This window comes from Zeus faber, assembly GCF_960531495.2.
Source record: "Zeus faber genome assembly, chromosome: 16".
NCBI classification, from domain to species: Eukaryota; Metazoa; Chordata; class Actinopteri; order Zeiformes; family Zeidae; genus Zeus; species Zeus faber.
In genome coordinates, this window is record NC_137202.1 from 11,503,399 (window position 1) to 11,520,774 (window position 17,376).

Consider the following 17,376-nt stretch of genomic DNA (forward strand, 5'->3'; position numbering starts at 1 on the left):
TATTATCATAATATGTTCCCATAAAATAGATTATTGTAATATAAAATAAGTTAATGAACTATAATGATTAAGCAATAATAATTATTGTGACTATACTCTGTGTGCCAATTGATTATAGTGAATGACGCCGATCACCACATCAATCATATCCAAACAACTGAAAAAGTTGTGGAAAATGTTGTTGCAATAAACCTAAATAATATTTTTTGATTCTTGAGAGTTAATTATTGGGAATTGAACATTTGGATTGTCATCAGAATTTTTCAAATTCATTAGAATCGATCCAGTGCAAATCACTGGTTTCGGGTTTACTCCCAATGATGGAAAAAAAATGGTAGGTTCGGTTGTAATACCGCAGTTTTCCTTTACCCCCCAGGGTGTCAGAGTCTACGTCAAGCCGCTGGGAGGCCTTTCGACACAACCAGAAAAAGCAAAGTGTACAAGTCTAACCACGTTAACCAGTCTGAAGCAGAGGTTTAAAGAAGTGAAATGAGAATCAAGCTGCAAACCACACGTTGCTTCTGCACAGCAGCTGATACGCACGCACGTACACACACACACACACACACACACACACACACACACACACACACACACACGCACACACACACACACGCACACACACACACACACACACACACACACACACACACACACACCGAGGATGCTGCAGTTTGAGGATATTTATTGATGGCTGAATATCGTAACGTGTTGGAATGCATTTTTACTTTTTGCTTTATAAAAGAAGTGAAATGTAAACATAATGACTCAACACCAAACACTGAAGGTCCTACCAGAAGCAAGACTCAACCGTATCATTAAAAAAATATATGCTTTTGAAATATTTTCGTTGGCTGTTGCATTTTGTATTGGGTCGTTCTATAATGTTATCTTTAAATATTAAATGACCAGAAAATGATAAGAATATTTTCAGATATATGATTTGAATTTTATTTTACTCATGTCTATTTATGTATTTATTTGTTGACTTATCTATATTTATTGGAATTTTAAGTGATTTGCCAAACTTCGATCATGAAAACCATGAAGATTTGACTTTGGTTTTCGGGAGATTATTTGTGATCAGTAACCAATTCACAACAAGATAAATCATTAATACAGAACAGTTTGGGGAATATTAATTGTTTGAACGTACCTGGGGATCGTGAAGCCCAGGTATGAAAAGCAGGCTGGGTTTCCCCGCCATTCCATTTCATTTCGCTTTTGATCTGTTTTGGTTTTCCATCTATATAAAGTCGGCTTCCAGGTGAACAGAACACCGACCCGAACAGAACCGATCAGCTCAGATCACACACACACACACACACACACACACACACAGACTCTCACTCGCATTCCAGACAAATACACAAAACCGGCTCTTTTAAGACACCTGCTCCAGACTACTGCCAACAGCGCCACCATAAACGCCGTGGACAATTGGAAGTACTGCAGCATAATTAGGAAAAATGCTTCCAGCAAACAAGCCAGTGACGATGATAATGTTGATGATGCTGATGGTGATGCCGTTATTGATCCGGGCTAAGACCACATGCACGTGGCTGAGTAAGCAGCAGGGGCGTGGACAATCAGAGAGCATGTTCCATGTTTTCAGCAATCGAACAATGAGCACACTCCAGAAGATGGTGAGTATAAAGTAATATGTCATGTTAAAATGTATATACATGTATGCTTATATGATTTTGTGCATATATTGTAAATGATACACATCTGCGTGAGCTGGAGACAATCTGACAATCTGTCTCTCTCCAGGGTAGCTCTACATCTCCGCTTGAACACTCTCATTTCCCAGACAAGCACTACAGTCAAACTTCCCAACTGACAGTAAGGCAAACTTGCTTTTGTCAACAATAATACTCAAATCATTATTACTTATCTGCGTTGATTTTGTTAATAGTGCCTGATCTTGTGCTTGTGGCGACAGGCGGAGGAGAAGCTGCTGTTCCTCAGCGAGGTTCTGCTGGAAGTGCAGCAGGTCTTCACGAGCTGGACGGTCAACAGCAGCAACTGGGAGCAGAGCGCCATCGATGCTTTTAGCAACGACCTGTACAGACAGGTGTCCGAGCTCCAGCAATGTGTGAGTACAACCAGAGAGAAAGAAAGAGAGAGGGAGGGCGGGGGGGTATTTAAAATTGCAAATCATTTAGCCACTTATAGCCACTTCAAATCACTTTCAATGCCAGGGGTGGAAAACGCTGGGTCAGAAAGTCCTATTCCACTCAAACATGTGGATCTGGGTCCAACTGATGAGTGAACTAGATCAGTGCATGGGTGGAACAAAAACATGGCGGGTGTTTGACTTTCTGAACATGGAACTTTACACATCTGCTAAATGCACATCAGAATTGAAGAAGCAATGTTCACTGAGTGCAAAGAGTCCATGTATGTGCATGGGTCGCAAAGGGTGCAACTAACCCGAAATGTATGGTGGTTCCAAAGTTGGAAAAGGTGAAAATAGACAAATTCTACATAGAGTCTGTATAGATTTCAATATTGATTATACAATATCGATTTCAAGATATAGCAAGTAGTGAACTATGTAGAGACTGAGTTGGGATGTGACCGTGTGTGTGTGTGTGTGTGTGTGTGTGTGTGTGTGTGTGTGTGTGTGTGTGTGTGTGTGTGTGTGTGTGTGTGTGTGTGTGTGTGTGTGTGTGTGTGTGTGTGTGTGTTTTCCAGGTTAAAGTACTCGATTTGTCTTCATCTGCATCGGTCACTAAACTGATGAAGAGAATTAAAGTCCACCTCAAAGCCCTGAAGAGGAAACAAGATGAACAGGTACCGAAACACTCAATTCTGTTAGTTAGTTAGTTCACTACCTAAATGACTTTTCCCATAAAAAAAAAAACCTCGATGAATGTAGTTAACCAAAATTCCAAAGTTTTGAGATTTCCTGAAACGCACCCACTGCCCAGGTGTCTGCACTCCCTTCGCTTGGAGCGCCCTCTAGTGGTTGTTTTATTTACCTTCTACTGTGTATGTTTAATTACCACATAACCTACAGCGTAGAAGGACGTAGGATTGCTTTCCCCTTACAAAGATTTATGTGTGTTACATGTCATATTTTGGTAAGTATGCGGTATTTCGGGGAAACGGGATTTGATTAAAGTGTCTCTCACTCCTACAGGCGGTCAACGATGCGGCTGGCGATGACGTCAGAGCTTCTCTCCTCGCGCACCTGCGTCGCGCGGACCTGCTCGCAGTTTCCACGTAGCGCGGCCTCCATCAAACGTTTATTTATTGTATTTATTTTTTTTATGAAACATTATTTATTGATTTATTATACTTGCTCAATTTCTATATTGGTTACATTTTCATGGAATTTTAATAGTTTTTTGTTAAGAGTTCATATTTTATAATGTTTGTTATATTTAATGTATTTATTTTATTTATGTTAGAAAGAAGAAAACAGAATATGACCACAATTTTGACACAACAAAATTAATTGTATACCTACCTGTGTATGAACACTGATTTCAATGTTTGAGACAAATCTGCGATATTGGTCATCGCAATTATTTTTAAATGACATTTTCTGTGAGAATCAATAAAGCGTGTTCGAATCATGTGGCTTTGGTCTTACTCTCTGTAACGTGATCTACTGTATTTGATCATTCTAATACATTGTTCTGTAATGAGGACACATTCAAAATGTTCTTGTATAAAAATAACATAATATGGGTAGTCGGTTAATCAACAGAAAACTGCCTTCAGAATAATAATCTATTTTTTAAACCTTTAAATAAATAAACTCAGGTAAGTGGTTTAACTGACTTCATTTGTCGAGGATATACAATGAAATAAATAGTTTGTAGAGTGGGCTACACCAAAAACACAAAAAGAATGAAAATATTTCAAAATGCATACACAACAAATTCATGTTCCTTGTATTATGATGTATTATTGTATTCCTATGTATTATTTCCTATGGTTATTGTAACCAGAATATATTCTGTGATCCAGCAAGTTTGTAAACATTGATATTTCTGACATGTTTATGAATTCTGACAGTGGTGTTATTGAGTTTTTATTTCGTAGGTCTTACTCTGTTGCGTGTCAGTTGTCCCCGGGGGTGCATATATTTACATCGTATGTACAGCGCATTTATTCTTTTTTGTTTCAATAAATTTTCTTCTTGTAACACTTTAACTACATTTTTTTCAAACATCCTAAAGTTGAATAATAATATAATTCTACCTGTAAGTTTGCAACTTTGTATGGTTTAGAGTTTGTATCTTACATTCCTTTAGTTAAAATCCAATTGCGACTATCTGTGTGTGACTAGACTGCAGCGCTATCACGTGATCTGCGTACAGTGTACTATGCGATTTTTGATCACAAACTTCGTCCACAATACTGAGCCGCTGATCCGGATCAAACTTGAAGGACGCTCTGTTGGAACTCACCGAATACAAATCTTATCCCGATTGTCTGTGGGTTCGTCTTATCCGTGACATCCACAAAGTTCTGACGTCCGTTACATCTGCATTTGCTGCTATCTTGGTGTGGTTGCGATTGTTGACCGATCACTAAACTGCAGGGCTGGACCCCTAATAAATGTAGCTGCAGGCAGCAATACACAGGGTCCAAGTAAGTCGTGTTAGATACGAATTCCAGTTTTCCGAGTTCCTATAAAACATAGCATCACTTGTGGGCACGGTGGCACGGTGCAGTGCACTGCTGCCTCACCGCAAGAAGATCTGAAGTTTAATTCCCACCTGGGGTGCCTTCGGCACTGTGCTCCGGCAGGTTATTTCCCAATTAGGGGCCCTTCTGTGTGGGGTTTGCATGTTCTCCCCATGCTCACATAACATCAGTAAGGAACCCCACCAAAAACATGCTCAACTCCGTTCGTGGCATGAATACTGCAAAATAAGGAGGGACACAAAACAACATTGTTAGATGTGAACAGAATGCATTTATTTTAAAAAAGCACAAAAGAGAAAGGCTGTATGTTGTATCAGGTCGCCTGGACCCAGCGCAGATATTCCAACGTTGGCGTATCGGCGATGCACAAGAAGTCTGAGACCTCCCGGTTCTAACACTGACACTTTTAGCCCGAAAATACCAAGGAGAAAAATAACAATCAAAACAAGAGGGCTGGACCCTATTAGACTTTATGCTGTATATCTTCTTCTTCTTCTTCGAGCTTTCTTCCTGTTGGTGGCGAATGAGCCGATGCTTCGGGTCCTTGAAAACGGAGAGCGCCGCAGCGGGTGTTTTAATATGGAGTTAAAGCAGTTTTGGCTCTTTGATTACACCCTTTCAAACCTATAAGAAGGCTGTTTTCAATTCGATCTCGTATTCAAATATTAAAGTGCTGCAACAAATACATGTTTTATTCTCCTTTATTTGTTTTCTTTTTTAAATCACAACATGGATTTATATTAATATATCTTTGCAAATGGCTATGACGCTACCGATACAATTTTTTGTAAATTGGGATCATTGGAATCTTCGTGAATCACTGCAAACCGTGTTGTAGTCACTGTCATATCAGGGCACTGGATGTGAAAAGTACTTTTACTTGTAAGTGCATTAAATAGAAAGTACTAATATACATATATACATGTATATATGTATATTAGTACTTTCTATTTAATATTTATATATATACATACGTATATATATATATATATATATGTATTTTTTATGGAGTTTTTTTCACTAAAGTAATTTTATGTCTGGGTGTTCTGAGTTCTGAGTACTTCTTCCACCATTGGCAACGTGAGAACCCCGTCACCATGGGAACACGTGTAAACATCTGAGGGGAACGAGACCACATAAACACGGGGTTCGGCAACCGAGGGTCATTGTGATGTCGCGGCTGTGCCACTATATAGCGTCGGTAAAGGCCTGTCGACTCTTCAAATTTTAATTGGGAAATGGCACCGAAGAAATCCGCCTCGACCAAACCACCCGAGCCGGCTCCCGGAGCGCCGCCTCCGGTTAAAACATGGGAGAACTGCCTGACCACCGTAAACTTTGAGGAGGTCTGTAGAGCTCTCACCCGGCAAATCATACTTTGTACTTTGTTTTCTTCTGCTAAATTACGAGTTCAGTGACCGTGCTCACTACAGAGATAATATAGACGATATCGATTTTTTTAATTTAGCAAGTAGTGAACTATATCAGCTATGAAGAGACTGAGTTGCGATATGACTGTGTGTGTGTGTGTGTGTGTGTGTGTGTGTGTGTGTGTGTGTGTGTGTGTGTGTGTGTGTGTGTGTGTGTGTGTGTGTGTGTGTGTGTGTGTGTGTGTGTGTGTGTGTGTGTGTGTGTGTGTGTGTGTGTGTGATATAGCCTACAGTATACAGTTTATGTATAATATTTGTATATATGGTTGTGGAAAGTTATAATGTACAAGTAGCTAAGTACATTTTTCAGGTATCGGTACTTAAGTGTGTTCCGTTTTGATGTTTAATTCAAGGCTTTCGACTTTCACTCCACTACTTTCAAAGCAGGATTTATTTTTATAGACATCTCGTTTTGGCACTCGGTGCAGGACCTAAAGACATCACAAAAGTGTTATAAAATATTCGAAAGGTTTACAATCAGATAAGCAATATGTCAATATTACCCTACCTTAACTTGACAATGGGTGTGGCCATAATTTATTGACCCTTGGTTTAATGGGAATATTTGGTAGATAGAGGTATTGGAACTTATGTGCCAAAGTACGTACAAATTTAACAGTAGGGAGCGCTACAAATGCCCAAATCGTGTGTAGGTGCTAAAACATTGCTTTCTGTCCTTGCGGTCATGCAAATTTTTGACTGTGGCAAGAAATCATGGACGGCCTGCGTCTCCATGGTGGTGGGCGGGAGTCTGCGGGAGGAGGAGCTGCTCATAGCCCTGGGGCTCGCCGTGGGCCAACCGCTGCGCAAACTCTTCTCTGTGGTGACCTGGGACACCACCTTGTCCAAGGTACCCTCAGAACCAACCAGAATGCAAATCTGACATTAACAAGCATCACTGCATTTAAAAAAGAAATATTTCACTTCAAATATATTTTGTTGAGAGAAATTTCCCCCCAAACCCATTTGCCGGCAGATCCATGAAATGGGGAACCCCAAAAACAAGAAGCCTAAAGATGTACCCATGTACTATGAGGTAGGATGGATGGATAAGATCGACAAGATAAGTTGTAATAAAAAAACACAAAATCAATATGTACTAAGAAGCAAGAGAAACCAAGATTATGTTTCTTGTTTGTAGGTGACAGAGGTGGCCAAGGGGCTTCTGGACGGAGAGCAGCAGATTCCTTGTGACCTGATGGCCAAACTAGTGAAGTTCCAGCTGCTGCATATCAAAACTATTGATCAAGGCAGACGGGCAGCAGAACAAGTGAGTGTGTGTGTGTGTGTGTGTGTGTGTGTGTGTGTGTGTGTGTGCGTGTGTGTGTGTGTGTGTGTGTGTGTGTGTGTGTTTTGGTTACCCAGTTTCGCCTGTACAGACCTGTACCCTGCTTGTAGTGACCTGTGCCCCACCTGTACTGACCTCTTCCCCTCCTGTACTGAATTCTATCCTACCTGCACTGACCTCTACCTAACCTGTATCAGAATCAGAAACAGAATCCGCTTTATTCGCCTTTATTCGTATGTATACATACAAAGAATTTGACTCTGTTTTTTTTCCTTACTCAATGTACAAACATGGACTCGACATACAGCGGAAACCAGGACAACAAGCTAAACATTTAACTGTGAAATACAGATGTAGATATTTATACAATTATATATATACATACATACACAGACATACATATGCACACATAGACATATATACAGCGTATATATATATATATATATATATATATATAAATAAACATACATAAATACATACATACATACATACATACATACACACACATACACACAAAAATAACAACAATGAAATTGTAGCAGAAAGGCAATGGTGCAGAGTGCAAAGATGCTGGAATAAATATTGGATGATTCAAAGTTACTTTATATACAGTACATGAGGTAGGTGGATTTGACATAATATGCATATACTGTATATACAATATACATTATATACACCGTGTTTTGGTTTCTACAAACAATGAAAATTAAGCTTTCATCAGAGTGACAGTCTGAAGCTGTGAAGTGAAGCTGTTCTTGTGTCTGGTTGTTTTGGCGCACCGTGTTCTGTAGCGCCTACCAGAGGGGAGGAGTTGGAGCAGGTTGTTTCCAGGGTGTGATGGGTCTGCAGTGATGGTTCCCGCACGTTTCCTGACTCTGGCACATGAAAGCCCTGAATGGGAGGCACCAATGGTTTCCTCTGCAGCCCTGACAATCGGTTGTAGTCTGTTCCTGTCCTGATCGGTGGCTGAACCAAACCGGACAGCGATGGAGGTGCAGAGGACTGACTGGGTGATTGCAGGGTAGAAGTGGATCAGCGTTTCCTGAGGCAGGTTGAACTTCCTAAGCTGGCGCAGGAAGTACATCCATTGCTGGGCCTTTTTGACGACTGTCGATGTTGGGTGTCGACTTTGGGGGAGATTGTGGATCCCAGAAACCTGAAGGATTCCACAGCAGACACAGTGCTGTTGAGTATGGTGAGGGTTGGGGGGCTCCACCTGAGCCACTGTCCGCTGTCATCTGCACAGTTTTCAAGCTTGTTCAGCTCCAGGTTGTTCAGGCCGCACCAGAGGGCCAGCTCTTCAACCTCCCGTCTATATGTAGACTCTTCACCGTCCCAGATGAGGCCGATGACTTTTGTGTCGTCTGCAAACGTCAGGAGTCCAACAGACGGGTCTCCTGATGGTTGTTGTAGAGGGAGAAGAGCAAAGGGGAGATCACACAACCCTGGGGGGCGTCAGTGCTGATGATCCGGGTGCTGGATGTGGTTTTCCCCAGCCTCACCTCCTGCCTCCTGTCTCTCAGGAAGTGAGTGATCCACTGGCAGGTAGGGGCTGGCACAGTGAGCTGGGTGAGTTTGGAGCGGAGAATTTCAGGGACGATGGTGTTGAATACCGGGCTGAAATCCACAAACAGGACCCTTGCGTATGTCCCTGGCGAGTCGAGGTGTTGCAGGATGTATTGCAGTCCCATGTTGACTGCATCATCCCCCGACCTGTATGCCCCGTAGGCAAATTGCAGGGGGTCCAGCAGGGGGCCTCAGGTGGGCCAACACCAGTCCCTCAAACGATTTAATGTGCAGTAAAACCCATTCAGGTCGTCATCCAGTTGAAGGTTCTCTACAGTGTTAGGAGATGGTTTCCTGTTGTTGGTGAGTTCCTGCAGGCCTCGGCACGCGCATGTCCTCACAAAAAATGATGTACGATGTCACAGTGTCAGTGGGTTCGTCCAGATCTGTAGCAGCAGCCTCAAAAAGACTCCAATCAGTGCAATCAAAGTGCAACTCCAGCTTTGCCTCGTTGGTCCATTTCTTCACAGTCTTGAGGACGGGCTTAGCAGATTTTAGTTTCTGCCTGTAAGTCAGGAGAAGATGAAGCAGACAGTGATCGGAGAGTCCCAAAGCTGCTCGGGGGACAGAGCGATAGGTGTCCTTTAATACTGTGTAGCAGTGGTCTCGTGTATTTTGATCTCTGGTTGGACATTTCATGTGCTGTCTGAATTTTGGCAGTTCGTGGCTGGGGTTTGCTCTGTTAAAGTCCCCAAGAGCAAAGAGCAGACAGTGCCGGTGTTTTTTCTCCATGTGACAGGCCTGAGGTGGGTTGTAAAGCATCAACCAGCATAAATTAGGAGAACTCCCCGCGGTGAATAAAATGGCTTACAGTCAATGAAAAGTGGGGCTGCATGATTTCTTCAACACTGTGACATCTGTACACAAAACTTGGTGTAGAGGTGTGTCCTGGCCCAGGGCCAGGAAATGAGAGAGGGGAGGAAGGCGGAGGCAAATCAGCGCTGATTGGCATGTATTTATTCAATGTTCAAACAAAATGCGGCACATGGGCTAAAGGGTCAACTTAAAGGCTCGCAGGCGAATAATGAAAACATTCGTTAGATTCACGCTTAGGTCCGTTCTTCACTGCAGCGACAACAAACTCTATATTACTTCCTGCGACAATAAACTCTATATTACTTCCCGGTTTAGGATTGGATGAGAGTACCTCCATTGATTCGCCCGTTCTGCAGCAGCTGAGCGGCCACTGGATGGGAGCCTGCACCGCCTGTCTGCAGCGTGGCTTGACCACGCCCCCTTGACCCGCCTCACTTGGTTTATGTAGAAGCAAAGTCCGCCGCCCCGTTCTTTTCCACTTAGTTCCGTGTCCCGGTCCGCTCTGAGGAGTAAAAAGCCCGGTAGATGGAGGGAGCTGTCTGGGATGTGTTCTCCAAGCCAGGATTCAGTGAAGGGCAGGGCAGCAGATCTGCTAAAGTCCGTGTTTGTTCTGTTGAGGAGCAGTAATTCATCCTTCTTGTTGTCCAGAGAGCGGACATTTGCCAGGTGGATTGAGGGGAGCACAGTACGAAATCCCCGCTGTCTCAGCTTAACAAGCGCTCCTGCGGGCTTATACAGAGCTCCATACAGAGCTTCTGCTCCTCCAACTAAAAGCTCTGTAAAACTTACCCGGTTCAATGAAAAACGGCGGAAAAGTTTGAACGGTAGGTAGTTGGAGTTTTAAAGTTGTTCTCTGCTGAATGTGGTCAGAGTGTAGGAGCTGGAAACCAAACAAATAAACAAAAACACAGAAAGTGCGAGAGAGCGCAATACCAAGGCAGCCGTCTGCGGCGCCATTTTGTCTTGTCTATTTATTGATCTGTACCCCAGCCATACTGAGCTCTACCCCACCTGTACTGACCTGCACACCACCTGAACTGAGCTCTGCTCCACCTGCACTGACCTCTTTCCCACATGTACTGACCTCTACTCTACTACAATGACCGTTACCCTACATATTCTGAGCTCGACACCACCTGCATTGGCCTTTAACTTTGAATCTTCTATTGTAACTTGTTTCTTTACTGAAAATTTGATGTACAGTTTCACTATTAATGTCAAATGTGGTCATACCTCGCTTTGGACAAAAGACTCCAAATCACCCAGTAATATAAAGTAATGGGATGGTATAGAGGACTAATGTAATATTCTTTAAGGCTGCTGAAGACGGGGCGAAAGGTAGAGCACTTCTTGCCGCTGCGCCCAAAAAGAAGGGGGTAGGCAAGGGGTCGGAGGATAGGGTGAGAAAAGGCCTCGGGTCAACCTCGGATGCGGCTGACATGGACAGGGAGACCAAGCTGCGGCGTAGGGGAGAGGAGCAGCCGATGTTCATAGGTAAGACCTAGACCCACACCAGGCCGAAGGTTAGAAGCATTTTCAAACAGCACCTTTAAAAATGGCATAAGACTGGATTTGCTGCAGTCCAGCAGGGGTTGCATTTTCTAGTGCAATATATTGTGCTGTGCTATACAGTAAATTATAATGTAGTTATACTACTGTAATAGTGTAGACACTGTAATAATTGGGAAATGGCACCACATTATTGTATAGATATAGATATAGATATAGATATTTCTTTGTCCTACACAGTATATCCATCTATGTGTATATTTTTAGCTCACAACTATACTAGCAATCCTACTACCACCTAGCCCCAGATATAGCCCTTTAATCAAATGTATCCTCTGCTTTTTAATTGGCTGTTTTTGGAATTGACTATTTTAGATCAATTTTTTGTAGACTTTGCAATTTAGTTTTTCTTTTAGACGGTTACATTTATCTGCAAATTGTCTGTATCGCAACGTACCAATCCTTACTGCGACGAATTCCTTGTTTATCAAAATGTACTTGACTGAATAAACATATATACGTGTGTCTGTGTGTGTGACAGATGACGAGCCACACGACGGTCCTCACCATTACTTCCTGCTGACGGGCTTTCACCAGGCGCAGCTTTTGTTGGCCCTGGATGCTGTTGGGGTGCACGTGTCCAATGTCATCCGATTGGAATCGAAGTGCACACAGCGTCTCTCCACCAACGCTGAGGCCCGGCGGGACTCGTGCATGCCCGAAGGAAGCCCGCACGAGCCAGAAGGAGACTTTCCACGTGTGAATGCAGGCAATAGTATATGAAATCTTAGCTATTTTTTTAACAAAAACCTTATTTTTCCACCACTGGGTGTCAACTTGCGTTCAGAGAAGACTTGTTGACGGCTCAGCTGTGTGTGTTCTAGGAGCCAAGGATCTGGAGAAGTTTTGGGAGGCTCTGGAGGACATCCTGGACTCCGGTCCGCCGTACTCCAAGCTCCAGGATGTGGCCCGACTCTGCCACACCGTCCCAGGTGTCACTCTGCCCTTAAACCTATGGGACTCGGAGGCCATGGTGAGCTGGGCGTCCTGGATCAGACACTGAAGGGACACATTTAGGGGGCTGAGACATTCAGGAGACAGAGACAACCAGTTTCCACGTGATTTTCTTACTTCCTTCTTTGTGTGGGCACTTTCAAACGAAAAATACCGGGAAAGCCAAAGCCTAACGGTGTAATCTGTAATCTCACTAACAAACTATTTTCACCATAGCTTTATGATTATCCACTGGCACTGAAGTGGAACGTTATAGTATGGGGGAAACAACGATAACGATCAAGATAAATAAAACACAAGTGCAAATATCAGATGCACATACTTGGCATTCTGAAATTCAACAGGTTAGTTAACAAAAAGTATGATTTAAAAAAACATTTATTATCATGGCGAAATTGGCTGATGTTGTACACGTGTTGAGTTAATGACAGCCTTTAGGACTCTAGATACATTTAAATTGTATATGGTGTGTGTGTGTGCGCGCGTGCGTGTGTGTGCGTGCATGCGTGCTCTCTCCTTCGGCCAGTTGGTGCTGGGCACCCGCGTGTTCGAGGGCTTGGCCTTTCTCATCTACGACTGCCTGGAGCTGCGTCGGCAGCACTGCCACTACCAGAACCGAGTCCTGATGCTGGCAGTCCCCAGCGTCCTGCCCAAGCCGCCGCCCACTGCGCCGCTGCGCCCCGTCAGCTCTGCAGCATCCTACCACACCCCGCCTCCCACCACTCAGCCACCCAAAAGGAAATCCAACCTCGATGACCCCCACAACACACTTCTAGGCCAGGGTAACTGTTGTGTGTGTGTGTGTGTGTGTGTGTGTGTGGGTGTGTGTGTGTGGGTGTGGGTGTAGGTGTGGCTATGGGTGTGTGTACTGCTACTCTTCTGTGCTGTAGTGTACTGAAATGCAGCACAATTATTTTAGTTTACATCGAATGCCACCTCGGCTCCCCCGGCCTGTTGTATCCTGGTTGCGAGGCCTGCGGCGCAACCACTATGCGGTCTAAACAGTGCGACCCTCCAAATGCGAATGAGTACCCAGAGAAAGAACTCGGACATATATAACAGTTGTTCATGATGTCACAAAGCAGCCCACTCCTGATTCAAGATTCAAGATTCAAGATTCAAGAGGTTTATTCAAGAAAAACCTTGAATCTTGATATATACCGTATATGATGATGTATGTCATACATGTACATACGTTCATCCATACATGCCGTGAAATGTCTTCGCAACGCACCCGGAGGTTATGCACAATAAGTTCTAAACATAATAGTTAACCTAATTTCTACCTTACTAACTAACTGAAACAAACTGATTCCTAAAACATAAAATAAAATAAAATAAAATAAAATAGGACTTAAAAAGGTAATACAGAGTGGGGGTACAAAATAGAAGTTAAGGGAATAGAGTTATATATATGGGAAAGGCTATTTGTAAATACAGATATGTGCAGTAAAGTGGTATGTGACTAAAGTGAGGTAGTGTGTGTGGAGGTATGGTACGGCACAGCAATACAGTAACATCGAACAGAACAGCAATACAGCACAGTATGCTATAACCTAGTACAGTGATACAGTAACTTTCAGTACAGTATGCTACATACAGTACAGTAAGGTAGTGGGGCCTATGTGAGTGTCTCAGTGAGGACCCTTGGTGAGTTCAGCGTGGACAGTTCTAATGGCTTGCGGGAAGAAACTCTATCTCAGTCTCTCTGGCCTCGCTGTGTGGCTGTGGAGGCGCTTGCTCGACCCCAGCAGCTGGAACAGTCCGTTGTTGGGGTGATGAGGATCCTTCTTGATCCTGCGGGCTCTGCTACTACACCTCCTGGTGTATAAGTCCTGCAGGGAGGGAAGGGTAGTTCCAGTGGAACGTTGGGCTGAGCACACCACCCTCTGCAGGGCCCGCCTGTCCTGAGCAGTACAGTTCCAAAACCAGGCAGTGGTGTTGCCTGTCAGGATGCTCTCCACTGCTCCAGAGTAGAAGGACTCACCGAGACCCTGAATTTCTTCAGCTGCCTGAGGTGGATAGGTGGAAGATACTGCCTCGCCTTTCTCACCAGAGTGTCTGTGTGTATAGCCCATGTACTTTAAACTGCTCACCCTGTCGACCCTGTTGAAACAAATTAAATCACCTCAACGTTCCTCTTCTTCTGGTATGACAGTTTTTCACAAATTTTTGCTTAAAATAAAACATTGCCGTAAATAATACTGTAAAGCAGTTCTGCCGCTGATTTGCGACATAGCTTCGGGGAAGGATGCCTTGTTTGGAGAGGGCTTGGCGGAAAGCCTCTGTGTCTGCTGGGCTCCCGGTTGGCCAGATCGTACTGTTATGGCTATGTTATGGAGATTAGTGAACCCAAGCACAAGACACAGAGACAGGAATAGTGGTGAATATGAACAGGGGTTTGTTTAAGGGATCAAGGGGGGAAGAGGATGGCAGGCACGGCAGGTCGGGTAGGCAGGCAAGTAGACAGGGCAGGTAGGTCAGGGTGTGTGTTATATTTTATTATATTAAATTATAGTATAGTATAGTATAATATAATATAGTATATTATAGTATATTATAGTATAGTAAAGTATAGTACACAGAGTTAGTATCCAGATTCTCCACTGGAGAGTCTCTTTCTGTTATTTTTACAGAGCCCACTCTCACTGATGACGTGGACTGCCGTCACTACAACAAACTGCTGGACCAGATGCCCCCCGAGGTCTGCTCCGTGCCCCTCATCCTGCACTGCATGCTGGAGCAGGTGTGTGTGTGTGTGTGTGTGTGTGTGTGTGTGTGTGTGTGTGTGTGTGTGTGTGTGTGTGTGTGTGTGTGTGTGTGTGTGAGTCCTTGTCAACTGATAGTGCTTGAAAAAGCACGTGTTTGAAATTGGCTACAGCAGGCCTATGCAACTGGAGGCCCCCAGGTACCGTCAGATCAATGTAGATTGGTCATTTGTATAAGATAAGCAAGTTAGCAAGAAACTCTACAGTATATTTAATATATTAAAAAAACAAACAAATAAATAAATGAATGAATGAATGAATGAATGAATGAATGGATGAATAAATACCACAAACATTTATCTGTTGATGAACTAAATATGGCTAAAAGTCTTCCAATGAAAAAGAGTCGATTTTCCCTGTTGTCCCGTCCATTGTCGCCTCAACCAATCACAATTTTCTCACACATATGGACACGTGTTATTTGGCCATCAAACACAGGAGCAGGTGGGAAAACACAATACTGATCAGCTGGCAGCAAAATGTTTCCTGAGAAACAAAATGTGACAAAATTACGAAATGTTTCTTGAGAAATGCCTGTTGACTGAACATAATTAAATAACAATAACTTACATAAATTAAAATGTAATTAAATTAAATTAATAACTGTGAAGTGGCCTTTTATTTTTTATTGTTTTCGGGTGCAGCCACATTATTTCAACAACATCAACAACAACAACAACAAAATTATGTTAATTTGTAGTAACCCTAAGCTGGTAATAATTAAAAGAAAATATGTGTGTGTGTCTCCAGGTGGTGCTGTCCGCGGGGCAACCTCCCGCAGATATGGGGGGCGGGACTGGTCCTCGGATGGACGGCGGCCTGGCCGGCTACATGCTGCACAGTGCCCTGCCGCTGCTCCGCACGCCCCACGAGAGACAGCGCATGATAGGGGCCCTGCTGACGTTGGTCCACAACCAGCAGGACAGGAAGGTGTGGTGCACGCATGCACACACACACACACACACACACACACACACACACACACACACACACGATACAACTGGTATCAAAGTGAGGTCAGAGTTGTTGCTGGTTCACTTCTAAACCAAAAAAGAATCAGTTCAGAGACCAGTCTTCACAAGTACAGTAAAAACAAACTCAAGCATTGGTGGTTTATATTGTCATTAGAAAAACCTTTAAAGACAAAATTATGACTGTTTTTCTCATTTGCTTATGACGAGAGTACGATTTTTATTTTTTTAAGGGATTTAAACCTTAAAGACACTAAATTTTGAGATTAATTCTGAGATTATGACAACACACAAAATCAGGTGAAGGTGGTTCGTAGAGACATCTACTGTGGAAGAACCTTTAAAAAAAACTACACTAATTGGGATTATGAAGACTTAAATCAGAACTCATTCCAATTTCAAAAGAACATTTAAGCCGTTTAATGAGGACACTAAACGCGTGCGCACATACACACACACACACACACACACACACACACACACACACACACACACACACACACATACACAAACATTGATTGATTGATTTTGTTGGCGTGCTGTATTAGAAGCTGCAGGAGAAGTTTAGCGGAGAGGAGAGTTTCAGCGTCGCCGAAAATGAGCAGCCGCTGGTTTTCAGACATCACAACGAGATTGCACTTCGACTGCGTCAGATCAGCGTGAGACCAGACACACACACACACACACGCACACACACAGGAATACTACATATTTTTTTTGTAGTACATTTGTTCAGAGTAATACGATAGTTGTGTGTATACACTGAAACATACATTGTACTGCGGGAGTTTTGGAATAGGTGTGCCATATTTGTATTTTGTGGCTTTACAGAATGACACAAGCAGAATTACTGATAAAATAGCACAAGGGGAAATGTTAAATTCGTTTAAAATGTTCCAGACTCATTTTAAGATTTCAAATTGTCTTAGTTTCATCATTTTATGCCACTGTGACAGAGTAATGAAATAAAACATTTCTATTTGAGAAGATTGGCAAATTTACATTGAATATTGTAGCATAACATTTTTCGGAGATAATTCAGTTAAATTGTCCTCAACCCAATGATGGATACGTAGCTAATTGCTCTGGTATTTAGTTTAAATGTTTGCTCTGTTGTGTGTGGGCGTGCGTCCTGCAGAGGTGTCAGAGTTTGGACCCCCTGGCGGTGGAGTCCTCCATGATGCAGCTGTCTCCAGTGTGGAAGCTGATCCACTCTGCAGCTCTGCAGCGAAACAGCGACCACCGCAGGATGGCGCAGAGACAACAGCTGCTCCGCTGCTGCGCCGACGGTGAGGGAAGCACAACCGCAGTGTTTCGCTCGACTTTTCGTTATAATACTTTTTGCC

The 17,376-nt window shown here is 43.2% G+C and overlaps 1 protein-coding gene across 1 annotated transcript in view; it reads left to right on the plus strand.

Moving 5' to 3' along the window:
* Positions 1–5,906: 5,906 nt before the first annotated feature.
* The window catches only part of spag17 (sperm associated antigen 17), a gene marked incomplete at both ends in the record, with an annotated part of 37,127 nt that continues 25,657 nt past the window's right edge, over positions 5,907–17,376 (plus strand). The window contains 15 exons of the mRNA XM_080017072.1: positions 5,907–6,014; positions 6,808–6,948; positions 7,075–7,134; positions 7,240–7,368; positions 8,438–8,581; positions 8,665–8,778; positions 8,910–9,147; positions 11,095–11,262; positions 11,819–12,046; positions 12,162–12,310; positions 12,818–13,073; positions 14,928–15,037; positions 15,810–15,989; positions 16,579–16,689; positions 17,169–17,319. Of these exons, the coding sequence (XP_079873198.1) occupies positions 5,907–6,014; positions 6,808–6,948; positions 7,075–7,134; positions 7,240–7,368; positions 8,438–8,581; positions 8,665–8,778; positions 8,910–9,147; positions 11,095–11,262; positions 11,819–12,046; positions 12,162–12,310; positions 12,818–13,073; positions 14,928–15,037; positions 15,810–15,989; positions 16,579–16,689; positions 17,169–17,319 (2,287 nt within the window). The remainder of the gene's footprint in view (positions 6,015–6,807; positions 6,949–7,074; positions 7,135–7,239; positions 7,369–8,437; positions 8,582–8,664; positions 8,779–8,909; positions 9,148–11,094; positions 11,263–11,818; positions 12,047–12,161; positions 12,311–12,817; positions 13,074–14,927; positions 15,038–15,809; positions 15,990–16,578; positions 16,690–17,168; positions 17,320–17,376) is intronic.